The 15,935-nt window shown below is 50.4% G+C and overlaps 2 protein-coding genes across 3 annotated transcripts; one reads left to right on the forward strand and one right to left on the reverse strand.

The window, feature by feature from the left end:
- Positions 1 to 1,817: 1,817 nt before the first annotated feature.
- On the forward strand, positions 1,818 to 5,925 carry ARHGEF39 (Rho guanine nucleotide exchange factor 39). The gene is made up of 9 exons (XM_012934277.2): positions 1,818 to 2,684; positions 2,904 to 2,998; positions 3,226 to 3,346; positions 3,579 to 3,697; positions 4,216 to 4,286; positions 4,554 to 4,682; positions 4,798 to 5,027; positions 5,238 to 5,326; positions 5,616 to 5,925. Exons 1-9 carry the CDS (start codon positions 2,547 to 2,549, stop codon positions 5,629 to 5,631), a joined length of 1,008 nt encoding a protein of 335 aa, XP_012789731.2. The 5' UTR covers positions 1,818 to 2,546; the 3' UTR covers positions 5,632 to 5,925.
- Positions 5,926 to 6,100: 175 nt separating this feature from the next.
- Positions 6,101 to 10,343, reverse strand: CCDC107 (coiled-coil domain containing 107). Of its 2 annotated transcripts, none has more exons than XM_004600400.2 (6): positions 10,203 to 10,343; positions 9,963 to 10,111; positions 6,980 to 7,040; positions 6,794 to 6,884; positions 6,589 to 6,701; positions 6,101 to 6,489 (listed from the first exon to the last, which is right to left on the reverse strand). In XM_004600400.2, exons 1-6 carry the CDS (start codon positions 10,318 to 10,320, stop codon positions 6,245 to 6,247), a joined length of 777 nt encoding a protein of 258 aa, XP_004600457.2. In that variant the 5' UTR covers positions 10,321 to 10,343; the 3' UTR covers positions 6,101 to 6,244. The 2 variants fall into 2 exon arrangements, with proteins under 2 accessions (XP_004600457.2, XP_054979945.1); XM_055123970.1 differs by having other exon boundaries at positions 6,980 to 7,043.
- Between the last annotated feature and the right edge of the window lie 5,592 nt (positions 10,344 to 15,935).

A 15,935-nucleotide genomic window follows, 5' to 3' on the forward strand; every position in this document is an offset into this window, starting at 1 on the left:
GCTGTTGCCCCTTCCATTCGGGTTCTGCATGCACACTGTCCCGGATCCACTTGAGATGGTGTCACCAGTCAGTGTCAATTTCCTAGGAACCTGAACCCAAGGTCCATACAGTCTGACCCACACTCTTTCCTTCATCAGGTTCTTCAAGATGTTTCTTCCCTAAGTCCAGCATTTCTCCTTTCTCGGAATTCTTAGCATGTCAGTGAGTCAGAGAACTCTGACACAGTATTGGGGTTCTTGGCTTGGGACCTGGATTTCTAGGAGTCCATAGTGACAGCAACAGAGTTCAAGGTTCTATCTACCATTTGGGGGTTTTAGGGCATTATTTTTCTAATTACAAAATGATGCATACATAACCAATGCAGAAAACTTAGAAATGGCAGGAAAGTGTAAGAATTTTTTTTTGAAAGTGTAAGAATTTTAATTACCCTAATTTTTCCATTCACCCATTTAAGCCTTAAGGATCCAGTGCCTGGCACAGATTAGGAGCTTAGCAAATATTTGTTGAATGAGTTCAATTCAATCCCATCAACCAGAGATAAAAGACCACAGTTACCTTTTGATTATCTATCCTTTGAGTCATGTATATTATACCTAAATGAGATCATAGTGTAAGAACTTTGTAGTATGATTTTCACCCTCATATACAATGTGAATTTCCCCACATTGAAATCTTTTGAAACTATTATTTTTAATGTGTCCATATGATTTCTTCAAATGATCACCATTTTTTTTTCTGTTGGAGGAAGATAATTTCCTAGCCATTTCTCTGCCTCTGGTCATTTGGGTGATTTCAGTGTTTTATGTTTTGTTTGTTTTCAGGTACATTGTTTAAAAGACTATATGGAGCACAGTTTCATGTTAATATTCTCCCACATATACTGTATGACTGAAATCCAATCATAACAGCTTTGTAAGGGTCTATCTCACTGTTATTCAATTAAAAAGTTAAAAAAATAAAATTAAAATAAAAATAAATTTACTCATAATTTTGAATACACTTAACATGATGGCAAGTTAACAGCAAACATTAGGTTTATCTCTGTTCTCAAGCTAAGAGAGAGTCCAGTTGGTCACTACACTAATAAGATGATTCACTGTATCACTGTTATCCCGTTGCTCATAGATTTGCTCGACCAGGCACCAGTAACCTCTCCATTGTGAGACTTGTTGTTACTGTTTTTGGCATATTAGATATGCCACAGGTAGCTTGCCAGGCTCTGCAGGTGGGCAAGCTACTCTCCGTAGCTTGCCGGGCTCTCGGAGAGGGGCAGAGGAATCAAACCTGGGTGGGCTACGTACAAGGCAAATGCCCTACTCACTGTGCTCCAGCCCAATAAAATGATTAATAAAAGAATTGATGTTTATGTGTAAAAAGATAGAATTTGCTAACAGATCTATGTAGAATCATGGAAGGAGATGTTTGTAAAACTATTATAAACTCATTTTGAAGAAAAAAAGATTTTTCCACACATCCTGATGCATATCTTTCTGTCCACATTCCCATAAATAATGCGTTTTGTTTTTCTGTCACATCCAGTGGTGTTCAGGGCTTAATCCTGGTGGTGCTGACGCCACAGACCAAACTCAGGTCTACGTGAAAGGCAAGTGCCTACTGGTTGTGCTATCCCTTTGGCCCCAAGAAAGCCTTCTTAGAAGTAGAATTGCTAGGATAAGGCACGTGAGATTTCTCATAAAAGCAGACAAGACGCACTTCCAATCTACCCTCTGGCTACAACTTTTCAAAAGACTTAGGTAAGAAAATCCTGGTACGTTTTCTCTTTGACTAGGTCGTGCAGACTAACCAAGTGCGAACTTTTGCCTTTATTTAGAATTAGAGCGATTCTGGGCCATCACAATAGTTTTTAACCTTTTAGATCAGTATGAAGCAAGAAAACAAGTAATTAACTTAAAATCTGTAAACTTTTGGCAGGGAATTCAAAAGACTTCTGGGAGGGGAGGGGAGAGGTAAGAGTTGGGCCACACCCAGCTGTGCTCCCAGCTTAATCCTGGCAGGGCTCTGGAGCTCAAACCCGGGACACCTGCGTGCAAGGCAAGAGTGCTCCCTGCTGATATTACCTCTCTGGCACCCAATTTCAAAGCTTCTGACACCTGAATATTTCTTGCACTGAATAATCGGACAGAACAGGAACGTAAAGCCTGGCTTGACCCAGTGCGACTGATGAGCTGATTGCCAGCTTTCCAATGCGACAGGAGGGTGCAATGAGGACCAGTGTCTGCACCCGCTCTTCTGACTCAAAGTCCAGGCTGCGGCTCCCCCTTCCGCTCCGCGCGCGGACCTGCGGGATCTGCGGGATCTGCGGGATCTGCGGGATCTGCGCGCCCGCAGCGCCGCCCTGGCGGTGGGGCACGGCCACGGCGAAGGAGCCCCGACGCGGTCGGGGTCCCGGCGGCGCTCAGCCTCCCGACGCCAGGGGGCGCGCTCCCCTTCCCTTCCCTCCCCGGCCGCGGCTCCGCCCCCGCAGCGGTTGGGATTTGAAAGTGCGGCGGGCTGCGGCCGGCGGTGTGCAGCCGTCGGCCCCGGCATGGCGAGCCCGGCCCCCGGCGCACGGTGCCCGGTGCAAGAGCAGCGCGCCCGCTGGGAGCGCAAACGCGCCTGCACGGCCCGGGAGCTGCTGGAGACCGAGCGGCGCTACCAGGAGCAGCTGGGGCTGGTGGCCACGGTACGAGCTTGGCCCGCCTTCCCGAGGGGTGGGGCCCCGGGGTGTGGGACGTCGGTGACCCAGTTTCGGGGGCCCGGGGCGGGGGGGGGGGAGAGGGAGGAGGCTTCCGTCTGCCCGTTTGCACACAGGGTTGTCTGGGCTGAGGTCTCCCCTCTGGCTACACCCGCGCGCTAGTCTCCTCTTCCTCCAGACTGTATGCCAGTATTTCTCCTCCCGTAGTACTTCGTGGCCATTCTGAGAGCCAAGGGCACCCTGAGACCTCCTGAGCGCCAGGCCCTGTTTGGCCCCTGGGAGCACATTTACCGCGCCAGCTTGTGAGTGGAAGAGGAGGGGGAAGGGCGTGGGGGCATGGGGGGGGGGCGCGCGCAGACTTCTGCGGTACCAGCTGCTCAGTCGAAGGGCTCAGGTCTAACACTTGGGCTGGTGCCTCAGTTCGCTCTCTGTGCAATGGGCCCATAAGTCTGCCTCCCGGGCAAGACTGTGAGAGTTAAGCGAGGGGCTTGGCGCCTGGGCTGCTCTTTTATTATCCTCCCCCACGCAGAGAACTGCTTCCCTACCTGGAAGAAGGGCACTGGGGTCCCGGCCTGGAGAGCTTCTGCCCCCACCTAGAGCTCTACACCCAGTTTGCTGCCAACGCAGAGAGGTCCCAGACCACCTTGCAGGTAACCTGAAGACGCCCTCAAGTCAGTCACCTCTTGCCCCTCACATTTCCTCTTCCTGGGGAGACCCACAATTCTGTCACACTGTTGTGGTGGTTACGGAACCCCTCTGGGACCCTTTGTAGAGGATGAGCTGCTCTCCCTGGCCCGGCGGGGGCTAGGACTTGTTCCCAGATGAATACAATCCGAGGAGTGGTTTCTCGCCCTGCAGCCTGCCTCTCCTGCCTCACCCTAGGAACAACTCAAGAAAAGCAAACGCTTCCGGAGGTTCGTACGACTTCAGGAAGGCCGCCCTGAGTTTGGGGGCCTTCAGCTCCAGGACCTGCTCCCTCTGCCTCTGCAAAGGCTCCAGCAGTAAGTGAATCGGCCTCAGACTTCCCGGGTCTCTGACTTTGGCCCTCAGTTCTGGGGGCACCATGAGGTCTATCCCAGAGCTTCTCTCGGGGAACACGTTGCTCCTAACACCCTCTGCAAGAGTAAAGGAATGTCCTGGGCCCCTTAGCTGGGTGGGTGGAGCTCTACATTGAAACCAGGGGGCCTGTATCGGACTGTTGCCACAGTATCTGGAGAGTGTTAAGATACTTTGTTGAGTTGGTTACAAGGGGAGGTGCACTGCCCTGAGGTGAGTTAAGGCTGGAGCCAGGCAGCATCCTGCAGCTGTGGGTTCACCTGTGCCATGGGCTCCAGCCTCCGGCGCTGTGGTGTGTGGCCTGCATGTACAGTGTGGGATGGAAGAGGACCGTGTGTGAGGACCAGATGAGAGGGAAGAGCCCCCATAGCAGAAGCAGGACGTTACTGGCCGTGTGGGGGGCGATCGGTGCGGCAGGCAGAGGGGCTTTTGGCCCAACCCTCTTCCTACTGTTTGGTTCTAGGTATGAAAATCTTGTTGTTGCTTTGGCTGAAAATACAAGTCCCAACAGCCCTGACCACCAACAGCTCACGCGTATGTTCCTGCCCCTCCCCCACTCTCCTGTGTCCACGCCTCTCGTCCTATCTGCCCTGCCTGTCATCCATGGATACACTGACATGTACAGAATCCCTGTCACCCCTCCTGTACCCAGAATTTATGCAGCGGGGATGTAGCTCCGTGGTTGAGCGCGTGCTTTGCCTGTGTGAGGCCCTGAGGTTGATCCCTGGTCTCCGCCAGAAGAGCCTCTCTCTGGGGTTACCTGAGTCACATGGGAGTGGGCGGGGCGGGCGTATGTTCCAGGGGCTGCCAGGCTGCTGAGTGAGACGGTCCAGAGAGTCCACGCCATTGGGCAGACACACAAGAATGACCAGCACCTCCGACGTGTCCAGGCTCTGCTCTGTGGCCGCCGGGCCAAGGGACTGACTGCAGGTAGGTTGCCACTTCCTTGCCAGTTTCCTCTGCCCCGCGAGCCTGCACCCCTTGGTTTCGGCAGCTTCCTGTGACGATGGAGCTGCCCCCGGCTAACTGCTCACCTGTCCCACAGGTCGCTGGTTCCTCCGGCAGGGCTGGCTGTTGGTGGTGCCCCCTCGGGGAGAGCCTCGGCCCCGCATGTTTTTCCTCTTCTCTGACGTGCTCCTCATGGCCAAACCTCGCCCCCCGTTGCACCTGCTGCAGAGTGGCACCTTCGCCTGCCGGGCGCTCTACCCCATGGCCCAGTGTCAACTCCAAAGGGTCTTCGGCCACTCAGAGGGGCCCTGTGGAGGCTTACTCAGTGTAAGTAAGAGGCGGAGGTCAGGCAAGGGCGGAGAGGCCGGCACAGACCCCTGAGAGCTAAGCTGTTTGGGTGGTTTGGAGAACGGGGGCTTGGGGTTCACAGTCCTGTGTTCCCGCCTCAGCCCTGATCCGGCTCCATGGAAATCGCAAGGCTCTCAGCGCGAGTGTGCACCTTGCCGAGCTGTGCACTCAGGGGTCCTCTCTCCCCAGCTGTCCTTTCCCCACGAGAAGCTGCTGCTCATGTCCACGGACCGGGAGGAGCTGCAGCGCTGGCACCACAGCCTGACTCTAGCCATCAGGTAAACTGGAGCTGGACTCTGCACTTGGGTCTGTCTCATGTCCTGCGTCTGAGTCCACCCCTACCCTGTGGGAGAATTCTTTTTGGTCAGGGGTGGGAGAAGGGGTCACACCCTACAGCTGGGAGTTGTGCTCTAGTTAGTGCTTTCCTTTTTTCGGGGTGTGTATAGGGGTGTGGGTACCATATGGGATGCTAGGGATTGAACCCGGGTTGGCTGCGTGCAGGGCAGGCTGTATTAGCCAGCATGTACCCAGCCCTGGGTGACTGTGTGAACTGTCTTCCCTCCACAGCAGCCAGAAGAACTAGAGGCATTTCCTAAATTCCGGAGTCCAGGTTACTCGGGATAGGTCAGGGTCAGGAGCGCCAAGCAAACTTCAGTATTAAAATAACAAGAACAGAACTCCTCGGGGTCTGAGAAAGGGTCGTCCTGTGTTTGCCTGGGACTGAGCCCCTGCGGGCCGTCCGGCCGACTCTTCTGAATGAGGAACCAGCGCAGACCCAACTGCACCAGCCGTGCAGCAGAGCCGAGGGTGGGACCAGAGTTCTCAAGGTTGCAGCTTTGCAAACGCGGCTATTTTTAGGTTGTGTTGTTGTTTTTATGATTTATTCCCCCACTGGATTGTATTTAATAAAGTTGGTGCTTTATTTCTCCTCCCCAACCCCCCACTAAGGCCTTTCTATCTCAGCTCAGTGAAGAGATTCTTATGCCCTGAAGGCCGACGTGAGGCCTCACCAGAGAAACCAAAGCCCCTGCAAAAACCAAAGCAGGCTCGTTCTGTCCCTCAGTGTTGGCGCAGGACGCCCTTCTCCTTTCTGTCCTAATAAGGGAAGCTCTTCCAGCAGGCCCGCTGGTTCTGAGGCACCTAGTATGGGTCTGTGTGACCAGCTGGAATGGGGGAAAGCAGACAGGAGATTCCAGTCACGAGAACAGACTTTGTTTTACTAAACCTTCCGCTCTAACCCCACCTTCCCCGCAGGGGCTGCGGCTGGGGCCCCTCACGGCAGCCTGGCTGCATCTTCTTCTCAAACCCTGTTCCGTGTGGCACGGGGCAGTGAGGTTCCTCATCTCTGGGCTCCAGTTCAGGGGCTCTTCCCAGGCATGACAGTCACCAGTCTCCTCAGCCTCGTCTACTTCCAAGTCCCCAGGAAAGGGGGGGCTGGGCTCTGTTGAGAGGTGGGGGCGTGGGGGGGAAGCGATAGACACTGTCCAGTTGCAGAGCTAGAGGGACTGTCTGCCAGACTCCTGCCCCCCATCCCCTTTACCTGTTCCTGTGACCTCTGCCCCCTGGCTTGGCTTGCTCTCTCCGAGGAGCCGGTGGATGGTCTGAAGCTTCAGGTCCAGCAGCTCCTTCTGAGCCCCGGCCAGCGTGGTCACACTGCAGAAACGTCCACTCAGGGATGGACGGGTCTCTGCCCCCTCCTCTCCCGCCTGGCACAAATTCCTGACCCGAGTCACTGCCTTCCTTACCGATCAAACAGGGGGTCCAGCTGGGCCATCAGATTATTCAGGTGTTGCTCTGTCTGGGCCAGCTGCTGTGTGAGCTGGACCAGCTCTTGGTCTGGGGAGAAGGCAGGAAAAGACAGCAAAGGAGTCTTAGCCTTCTGCAGACCCCTGGAGCCCCACCAAGCGAGCTCAGGTGGCTACAAAACCCACCTGACTGGAATGACTTCTTCCTGCTCGCCTCCTCCTGGAGCAAGGCAGCCTCATCCTTGCCCTGCTGTGGAAGAAGGAAAGGGGCGGCTGCAACAACCACTTTCTCCAGCTCTTCTGTCTCCCCCAGAGAAGGGAGGGCAGTTGGAGGGAGAAAAGACAGTTGTATCTGACTGCTGAGAGTCACAATCACATCCGGTCCAGCTCCTCCCCATGGACCTGCAGTGACACTTGGTATCCCCCTGCACCATGATCTGTTAATGCACCTACTACCACCACCAGGAAGGAGCAACTTGTTGATTTGCTATAGAGCTGGTTGATGGGGACTGGAAAAATAAATAGCACTGCAGCACTAGGGCCCTTGTCTTGCTGGTTGGCCCGTGCCCAATCCAGGTTTGGTCCCCGACACTAGTTACAGTCCTGTGAGCCCCGCCAGGAGAGATCTGTGAGCACAGAGCCAGGAGTAAGCCCTGAGCACTACCCAGCTGGCCTGAAATCACAAGGAAAAATAAAATCCAGTATCTTTTATGCAAAGCTAAAAATAGCCCTGCAAATAAAGCTAAAAACACCTCTTCTTCCCATCGTGCTGATCAGTCTTCCTACATCCTGTCTTTCCAACACAACAGCACCTCAAAAACTTGAAGACTAGATTTTACATCTCCACCCTGTTCCCCTTCTCCATGTCATCTCTGTGTAACACTGGACATCCTTCAGTGATTATTTGACAGTCTTCTGTGGTTGCTTTCATGAGCATGTAGGTCTCATAAAGCAGTGCTCAAAAGGAAATTCTGATTCTCCAGGAGTGTTCTGCTCAGGAGATAAAACACGATATTCTCAGGCAGGGGAGATGACTCAAAAGGCTGGAGCACAGGGTTTGCATGTGGGAGGCCTGGATTCTATTCCCAGCACCACGTGGTCGCCTGAGCATCATGCCAGAAGTATAGTCTTTGAGGATCCAGAGAGATAGTACAGTGGGCAGGGTACTTGCCTTTTATACAACCTGGGTTTGATCCCCGGGAACTCCAAAATGGCCCCCCAAACCCTGCCAGGAGTGATTCCCAAGTGCAGAGCTAAGAGTAATCCCTGACCATCACTCGGTGTTGCCTCCTCCCCACCTGAAAGTAGCCCTTGTGCAGCGGCACATACGGCCCCAAAACAATACAGACAAAAAGCAGAACAGATTGTTTCTGCTACTGATTAAGGAAATGGGTTGTCATGTGGGGAGTCACATCTCACCATACAGCTAAGCTTTATTAGTCTGTGAATATGAACTTCGATAATCTGCTACTAGTTGAACTACTAAGTTATGCTTCTTTAAACTGCTTAATAATTTCAAGAGTTGAAGTTATTAAAAAAAAAGATTTGAAGTTATTAAAACAACTTAAATATCCAGTTATGGATGGATAAAGGCAATGTATGCATAGTATGGTATTCGACAAAAAAGAGAAATGCACCACTTGTAATGGATCTTGAAGGCATTCTGCTAAGTGAAATAATGATAAATACCAAATTACCTCATTTATATAAATGAAATCTTAAAAACAATCACGCCCTACCTCACAGAGACGATGGAGTTGGGTGAAGGGTGTCAAAAGGTACAAACTACCGGGGCTGGAGTGATAGCACAGCGGGGAGGGCGTTTGCCTTGCACGCAGCCGACCCGGGTTTGAATCCCAGCATCCCATATAGTCCCCTGAGCACTGCCAGGGGTGGTTCCTGAGTGCACAGCCAGGAGTAATCCCTGTGCATGGCCAGGTGAGACCCAAAAAGCAAAAAAAAAAAAAAAAGAAAAAGGTACAAACTCCTAATATGTGACAAAAATGTCATGTACAACAGTGACTAATTTCAAATACTACTTTTTTGTGTGTGTGTGTGGGATGCCGGGGATCGAACCCGGGTCCGCTGCGTGCAAGGCAAACGCCCTACCCGCTGTGCTATCGCGCCAGCCCCAAGTACTACTTTTTGAAGAAAAAAGTAACCAGTGAAATATTAACTTGGCTTGTTGTGATAATTTAGCAATATAAACATAATAAATCACTTTATAAATAAAAAAGTCAAAAATTTGAATTACTTCAAAATTCAACTTAAAAAATAACAACCCTTGGGGCCATAGCTAGTACAGCAGGTAGAGCACTTGCCTTGCACATGGTGGACCAGGATAGGCCCCGGGTATCCCATACTGGTTCCCCTAGCACCACCAGGAATAATTCCTGAGTGCAGAGCCAGGAGTAACCTCTGAGCATCGCTGAGTGTGGCCCCAAAACAAAACAAATCGCTTAATCATTAAATTCCGTTTCACAAGGGATATGAGTGGTACAAACTTCCACATTATAAGGCCCTCCTGAATTTGACCCCCAGCACAAGGGGTAAAAATACTCAAGTTTCTCAGCCTCGGCAGTCACGCCTGTTTGGGATCTGGGTCCCTGACTCTTTATTTCTGTGAACTGGTTCAGCCGTTTATTTATTGGCATCAGTGAAACTCACTGAGGCTGGACCCTGGGAGGCATTACTGTTTCCCCCTCCCCTCACATCCCAGTTTCAACCGACTCGAGTGTCAGTTCCCATTCCAAGGTCCCCTCCTTTCCAAGAACTACTCGAGCCTCCCTTAGCCCTAGAACCCTGAATCTCTGACCAACAGCCACACACCGATGGGCCCAGGGCTGGAATCTCACCAGCAATCAATCACCTTTCTGCCAGTCTATAGGCCACACTCGAGATACGCTGGTTCGAATCCCAGTCCCACCAATCACTTGCTTTGGGGGACCCTGAGCGGGAGACAAGCATCTTCGCTGGACGGCTGGAAGGATCAAATGTGACGATCGGTATTTGTTTACAGCTGACCACGTGCCCTTCGCATCGTGATCCCCGCCGGGTACTCCAGGAAATTTCGAGGGGGATGGGTGTGGATGGGAAACTACCGTCCTGGCATCGGTCCAGCCCCGGGGACGCCCACGCCCCCGCCACCCCACCCCGGGTCGGCCCGCACCTGCAGACACTTGTACAGCACAAAAGCCACCACAGCCGCGGTGTACAGCGCCCCCCACGGCAGCGCCCCGGCCCGGGCCCGCTCGCGCTGCTCCTGGAGAGGCGGACGCCGGGATCCCGAGCTCCCGGGGCCGAGCTGGGCAGCGTCCCCTAAGGAAAAGGCAGACAGGCAGGTAAGTAGAACCTGGGGCCCGGGGCCCGGGGGCCTTCCCGGCCTCCCACTCGCAGCCCTGCTTGGTACCTGCGTGTCCCCGGCGCTCGGAGCTGGCGCTGTCGGCCAGGACCTGGGGCAGCGGGGACACCAGCAGCAGCAGCAGCTGCAAACCCAGCACCCCCGCGAATGCCCGCCCGCTCTCCATCGCCCACCGCCGACTTCCGCCGCCCGGCGCGCATGCGTGGACACGCCCACTTCCGCTGGCTCCTCCCAGGAGAGACAGGTCTATTAAGCGTCAGGGTGGGACCTGATTATTTGCATACGGCTGCTGGACCTTCGCTCCTAAGTCAAACTCATTTACCATTTTTGAACATTTTATAAGACAAATTCCTATAGGAGACGCCGGTACTAAGTGTGGTGATTTTGTAATTATTGGAAACAGTTAAAAAAAAAGGGGCTACAATTTATCACCCTAATGTAAAAGGGAATATTTTTGCAGCCCTATAAAAGGCCTACGACTTCGAGTCAGAAGTTGGTCCGTGCTGAAGGCCTGTTGCCTGGGCTACAAACGGAGGACTCTGTTCCTACTCCCTTCGCCCAGGGGAAAGTCCCCGGACCTCCGGCAGAGAGTGCCACGTGCGCGTGCACGTCGACCTTCCCCGCATCTCACAAATAACTCCGCTAAGAAGTGATCCGGCCCCTCTCCGGGCTGGGGAGCCGAGCGGCGTGTGGCGGCGGGGGTCATCCGTCATCTGACCTAGTTACGCAGGCAGCGCGCGCCCGCGTGCCAACCGAACGGGGCTCATTCTCAGCACGGCGTTCGATTTTTTTTTTTTCTTTTAAATGCAGTTCCTTTCCTTGCTTCAAGACAAAATTGTTTCCTGGAGCGATAATATAGCGAGAAGGGCATTTGCCTTACAAAGGCATTTGCCTTGCACGCGGCCCCTCCGGATTCAATCCCTGGCATCACTTATGCCCTCGGCCCCCGCCCCCCGCAGCAATGCCAGGAAGTAACCCCTGAGCATCGCCAAGTGTGACCCCCAAAAGCCAAAACATAATAATAAATTTAAAAAAAAAAGACAGTTACTTCCTCGCCCGCAATTTCTTACATTTATTGTCTGTTGAATTTATTGACTCGATTTATAGACTACTATCAACTGCTATCCAATAAAATAGTGACTCTGGCCTAGAAATCTGCTAGAGGCGGGCAGGGAGCAGGGGAGGGGCGGAAGGAGGGAACGGGGGACACTGGTGGTGGGAAATGTACAGTGGTGAAGGGACGGGTTGGAACATTGTCTAACTGCAACCCAATCATGAACAACTTTGTAACAGTCTGTCAACTCTAACGGTGTAAATCTATCTCACAGTGATTCAATTAAAATAAAATAAGATAAAACAATTTTGACTGGCTCTCTCCTTTTGCCCCACCTTTCTGAGGAAAAGGGACAATGAGAGCATGTGAGTACCTCATTCAGCAGTTATGAGCAAGTGGAATAATAAGCTACTAATGATTTTGACCTGAGTGGATCCCATGAGCAAGACACCTAGACACCTGGGATTCTACAAACTCTCCTGGTCGTTTCACTGCCAATTTCTTTCAAACAGATAGATAATGTCTGTCTACACAATCTTCAGCGCTCAGTTCAGATGCGTTCCCTTCACTCAGCTTCTTCTATTTTATTTATTCATTGGTTTATTATTAGGCTGCACCGGGCTGTGCTCAAGGCTTACTCCTGGTTCTACACTCAGGGATGGCTCCTGGCGGGGCTCAAGGTGGCCAAATGTGTCAAGGGTCCAGTTAAGTTCAGATGGGTGCAGGGAAGCACTCTATCCTCTGTGCCAATTCTCCAACCCCAAATTTTACTTAGTGCAGCTATTATACTCTCTTTAATACCACTATTATATACTGGTTATTTCAATAAAACTGGAAAAATTAAATTCAAGGTCAATTTTTTAAGAAAAATCAATTATAAAAATTAATTACCAGTTGGCAGATCAGGTTCCATATCTGCTTTTCTAAACCATTTTGTTCCTAGAGCCCAGTGAATCATTGCTAGATAAAATTCATGACTGTTTAAAAGAACCCAAAAGGTAAATATAATTACGCTCTTTCAAAGAATGAGGAAACTAAGGTTCATTAAAGTAAAGTAAGTTAGTAATCATGTAGGGTGGGGATTTCCACCCTTTTCTGTCTCTATATCATCTTAGTCATATTAATCAGACACCCACCCACCTCTTCCCTCCTTGCCTTCCATGATTTCCCCCCACCCCTTCATAGCCTTCCTCTGTTCCGTATTTTGTTGTTCTTTGCTTTAGGCCCACACCTGGCTGTGCTCATGGCTGACTCCTGACTCTGTGCTCAGGGATCACTCCTGGCCAAGCTCAGAGATCATATGGGGCACAAGGGGTCGAACTCACATCAGTAGTGTGCAAGGCAAGTGTCTACCCTCAGAGGTATTAACTTTTTAGCCCCTGTTCCACATTTTTTTGAAGTCTGAAATAATATTGAATTACTGTCACTGTCACTGTCATCCCGTTCTCATCAATTTGCTCGAGCAGGAACCAGTAACGTCTTATTGTGAGACTTATTGTTACTGTTTTTGATTTAACGGATACACCACGGGTAGCTTGCCAGGCTCTGCTGTGCGGGGCTGGAGCGATAGCACAGTGGTAGGGCGCTCCCCTTGGGTGTTCGCCTTACACACGGCTGACCCGTGTTCAATTCCTCCACCCCTCTCAGTGAGCCCAGCAAGCTACCCAGAGTGTCGCGCCTGCATGGCAGAATATAGAATTGCAATATAATATTCAGGAGTTCATTATTACACATTCTTTCTTGTGGAGAGCCTCCACTGACCGTGCTTTGTGATCACCTGTTTCTTGTTGGTTGCACCGTGCTTCGTGAACAACACCTGATGGGGAATCAGGATGTCTTGTCACTCCCACAAGTTGTGGCTAGTTTATCAGCTGCAGACAGTTGGGGGCAAACTAGAAGGGAGAAGTATATAAGGGGGGAAAGCTGCCTAGCTAGGGAGTTCCCTGGGTTCCCCCTTAGGTTCTCCCTCGTTCCTCCTCCTCGTTCCCGTTCCCCTTCTTCCCGTTTCATGGAAAGTCCCTGAATAAATCTCGGCAAGAAGGATCTCCGAGTTGCGTGTTTCTTCGATGGTCAAAGCGGCGCGACACTTTCTGGTTTGTTTACTTTGGGGGGCAGGCATATTCAATGGTGCTTGGGCTATGCTTGGGGCTACTCTTGATGCCGCTGGGGAGTCAGACTCTTGGCTCCCCCAAGTAATGTGCTCTAGCCCTTTGAGCCAAGTCCTGGGTCCCTGCATACTGTCTTTTAGTTAATTGCTTGGATTCAAAGGGCCATCTTCTTAAGAAGACCAAAAGCTCTTTGAGGAAAGAAACCATTTCCCATTCTCAATTGTCGCTCCAGAGTTTGGCATACAAACAAGCAGTTGATAGGAGTGAATTAAGGAATGAAGCACATTTTGCTAAGTAAATAAATGAAACATGGGTGTACCTTCATATCTTTTTGGTAAAGGAAGGGACAGGGCAGGGCAAGGAAAGAACCATACTCAAGATATTGTCATTCTCCAGCTCAGGAATTAAACATTACTTTTTTATTGCATGGGATGGGAGGAACCACACCATGCTCAGGGTTTACTCCTGGCTTCCTGGCTCTATATCCAAGGATCATATGTGGTGCCATGCAAGTCAAGTGTTCTATTCCTGTACTCTCTCAGGCCCCCCCAGGACTTAAAACTTCTTTTGCTTGCAACCCCCTTTTTCCCTGATAAATTTTTATATGACCCTTGACACACAGGCATACAAAAATATGTATACATATCAAACAATTACTGAAAATAAATAAAAAGAAATTTATTCTAGGGTTCTAGGGGCTAGAGTGATTCCAGTGGATAGAGTGTTTGCTTATATCCCAGCTCCCTATATGGTCCCCTAAGCCCTACCAGGAGTTGATGGAGGCGGGCAGGCAGATAGGGAAGGCCCCTTCCCAACGCAATGGCAGAAACTTTCCTGAGAAGTTGCCTAAAAGTTGCAAAATCGGACCTTGCAGAAAACAAGGCCTGGTAAGACCCCACCTGGCATCAGTCCTTAACAGACCCTAAGGAGGCTGTACCCCTACAGAGATGACAACTTCAGCAGAGATAAAAACACGATTAAGGACTTGAAAGAGATTCACCAGGAACTTCAAAACTGTTCCTTTAGTACAATACCTGATCAACCTCCACCTCTGTCAGAAAACTCCAAACTAAGGCAGCTCTAAGAATATGCATATTAAAGCTAGTTGTAAAGTCCATGAAGGGCTTCTCCATCTTTGGGGAAGACCTTACTCTACCTTGGGTGCGTTACTCTCCCACTTTCTCCCTCTCTTCTCCTTCAAAAAACCTCCAATTAAAATCTGCTTTACTTCACTGCTTGTCTACTCCTGAAATTCTTTGCTGAGAGGTGAGACAAGAACCCAGTAACCCTGGATCCCGGGTGGCAGAGAAGAAAGGAGAGAAAGTGACCATCTGTCTTCTCCCCGCTTCACATAAGTCACCAGTGGGACCCACCAACATCAGAGTGATCCCTGAGTGTAGAGCCAGGAGTAAGCCTGAGCACCACCAGGTGTGAACCAAAAACAAAACAAAACATTTATTTTAAAACAAACCTTTAAAAAATTACATGGGTCACAATTTTAAAAACCAGAGTTTAATTGATTTCTGAGAGGCAGTCTGGGCTGTAGAGCAGGGAGATCTACACCAAGAGCCTAAGTTTATGTAAATAAGTGCATCAGGCCAGGTAAAATTATGGTGAATGTCCGAAATCTGACAACTGCCTTTTTAATTTTGGCTTTTGGGTCACACCCAGCAATGCACAGATGTTACTCCTGGCTCATGCACTCAGAAATTACCCCTGGCAGTGCTTGGGGGGCCATATGGGATGCTGGGAATCGAACCCGGGTTGGCTGTGTGCAAGGAAAATGCCCTACCCGCTATGCTATCATTCCAGCCCCAGTCTGATAGCTGCCTGTAAGAAATTCTGACCCACAATAGCCATATTTCCTGATTTTTTTTCAAAAGAGTCAACAAACCAAGATCTTCGTTATTTCATTTTTTGAACCACACTGGCAGTGCTGAGGGCCTACTCTAACTAAGCATGTTGAGGGGTCGTTCTGTTGTGGAATAGCCTGACAAAAGTCAGAGACAAAGACAGTGCTTGGAGGAACAACAAAAATCTCAGTTCATTTGGTACCGGCTCTGGCCCGGCAGAGTTGTCTCCACAGGTCGAGCATCCTGAATTTCTTTATTTTTATTTTTTTGGTAGGGGGAGGACGGTGGAGTTTGGGAGACAACCAGAGATGCTCAGGGCTTACTCTTGGCTCTGTGCTCAGGGATCACTCCTTGTGCTTTGGAGCTATCTCCCCAGCCCCAAATCAAGATATTTTAAATGGAAAATCTTTGTTTTTAAGTATTGACAAGAAGTCATTGCATGCTTACGTAGCATATTTTATCCCTGGTGAATAACTAAAGAAATTCACTTCCTATTATTTTTAGTTATAATCAAGAAAGAAATATAAGGACCAGAAAAGAAACTCAGTGAATTTTCTTTTATTGAACTCTATATCTATAATCATGCCACTACAGAAAATAAAAAGCAGTTAAAAAGTGAAAGTTATGGGGCTGGAGAAATAGCACAGCTGGTAGGGCGTTTGCCTTGCACGCAGCCAACCCAGGTTCAATTCCCAGCATCCCATGTGGTCCCCTGAGCACCGCCAGGAGTAATTCCTGAATGCAAAGCCAGGAGTAACCCCTGTAC

Source organism: Sorex araneus, chromosome 1 (assembly GCF_027595985.1).
Source record: "Sorex araneus isolate mSorAra2 chromosome 1, mSorAra2.pri, whole genome shotgun sequence".
Taxonomy (NCBI): Eukaryota; Metazoa; Chordata; class Mammalia; order Eulipotyphla; family Soricidae; genus Sorex; species Sorex araneus.

Excerpts from the sequence above, each read along its gene's own strand:
- CCDC107 (XM_055123970.1), bottom strand. The coding sequence starts at position 10,320 with ATGGAGAGCGGGCGGGCATTCGCGGGGGTGCTGGGTTTGCAGCTGCTG. Across the intron at positions 10,112-10,202 it reads CGAGCGCCGGGGACACGCAG|GGGACGCTGCCCAGCTCGGC; the intron begins GTACCAAGCAGG and ends CCTTTTCCTTAG. Across the intron at positions 6,885-6,979 it reads GAAGAAGTCATTCCAGTCAG|ACCAAGAGCTGGTCCAGCTC; the intron begins GTGGGTTTTGTA and ends CCTTCTCCCCAG.
- ARHGEF39 (XM_012934277.2), top strand. The coding sequence starts at position 2,547 with ATGGCGAGCCCGGCCCCCGGCGCACGGTGCCCGGTGCAAGAGCAGCGC. Across the intron at positions 2,685-2,903 it reads AGCTGGGGCTGGTGGCCACG|TACTTCGTGGCCATTCTGAG; the intron begins GTACGAGCTTGG and ends CTCCTCCCGTAG. Across the intron at positions 4,287-4,553 it reads TGACCACCAACAGCTCACGC|GGGCTGCCAGGCTGCTGAGT; the intron begins GTATGTTCCTGC and ends CGTATGTTCCAG.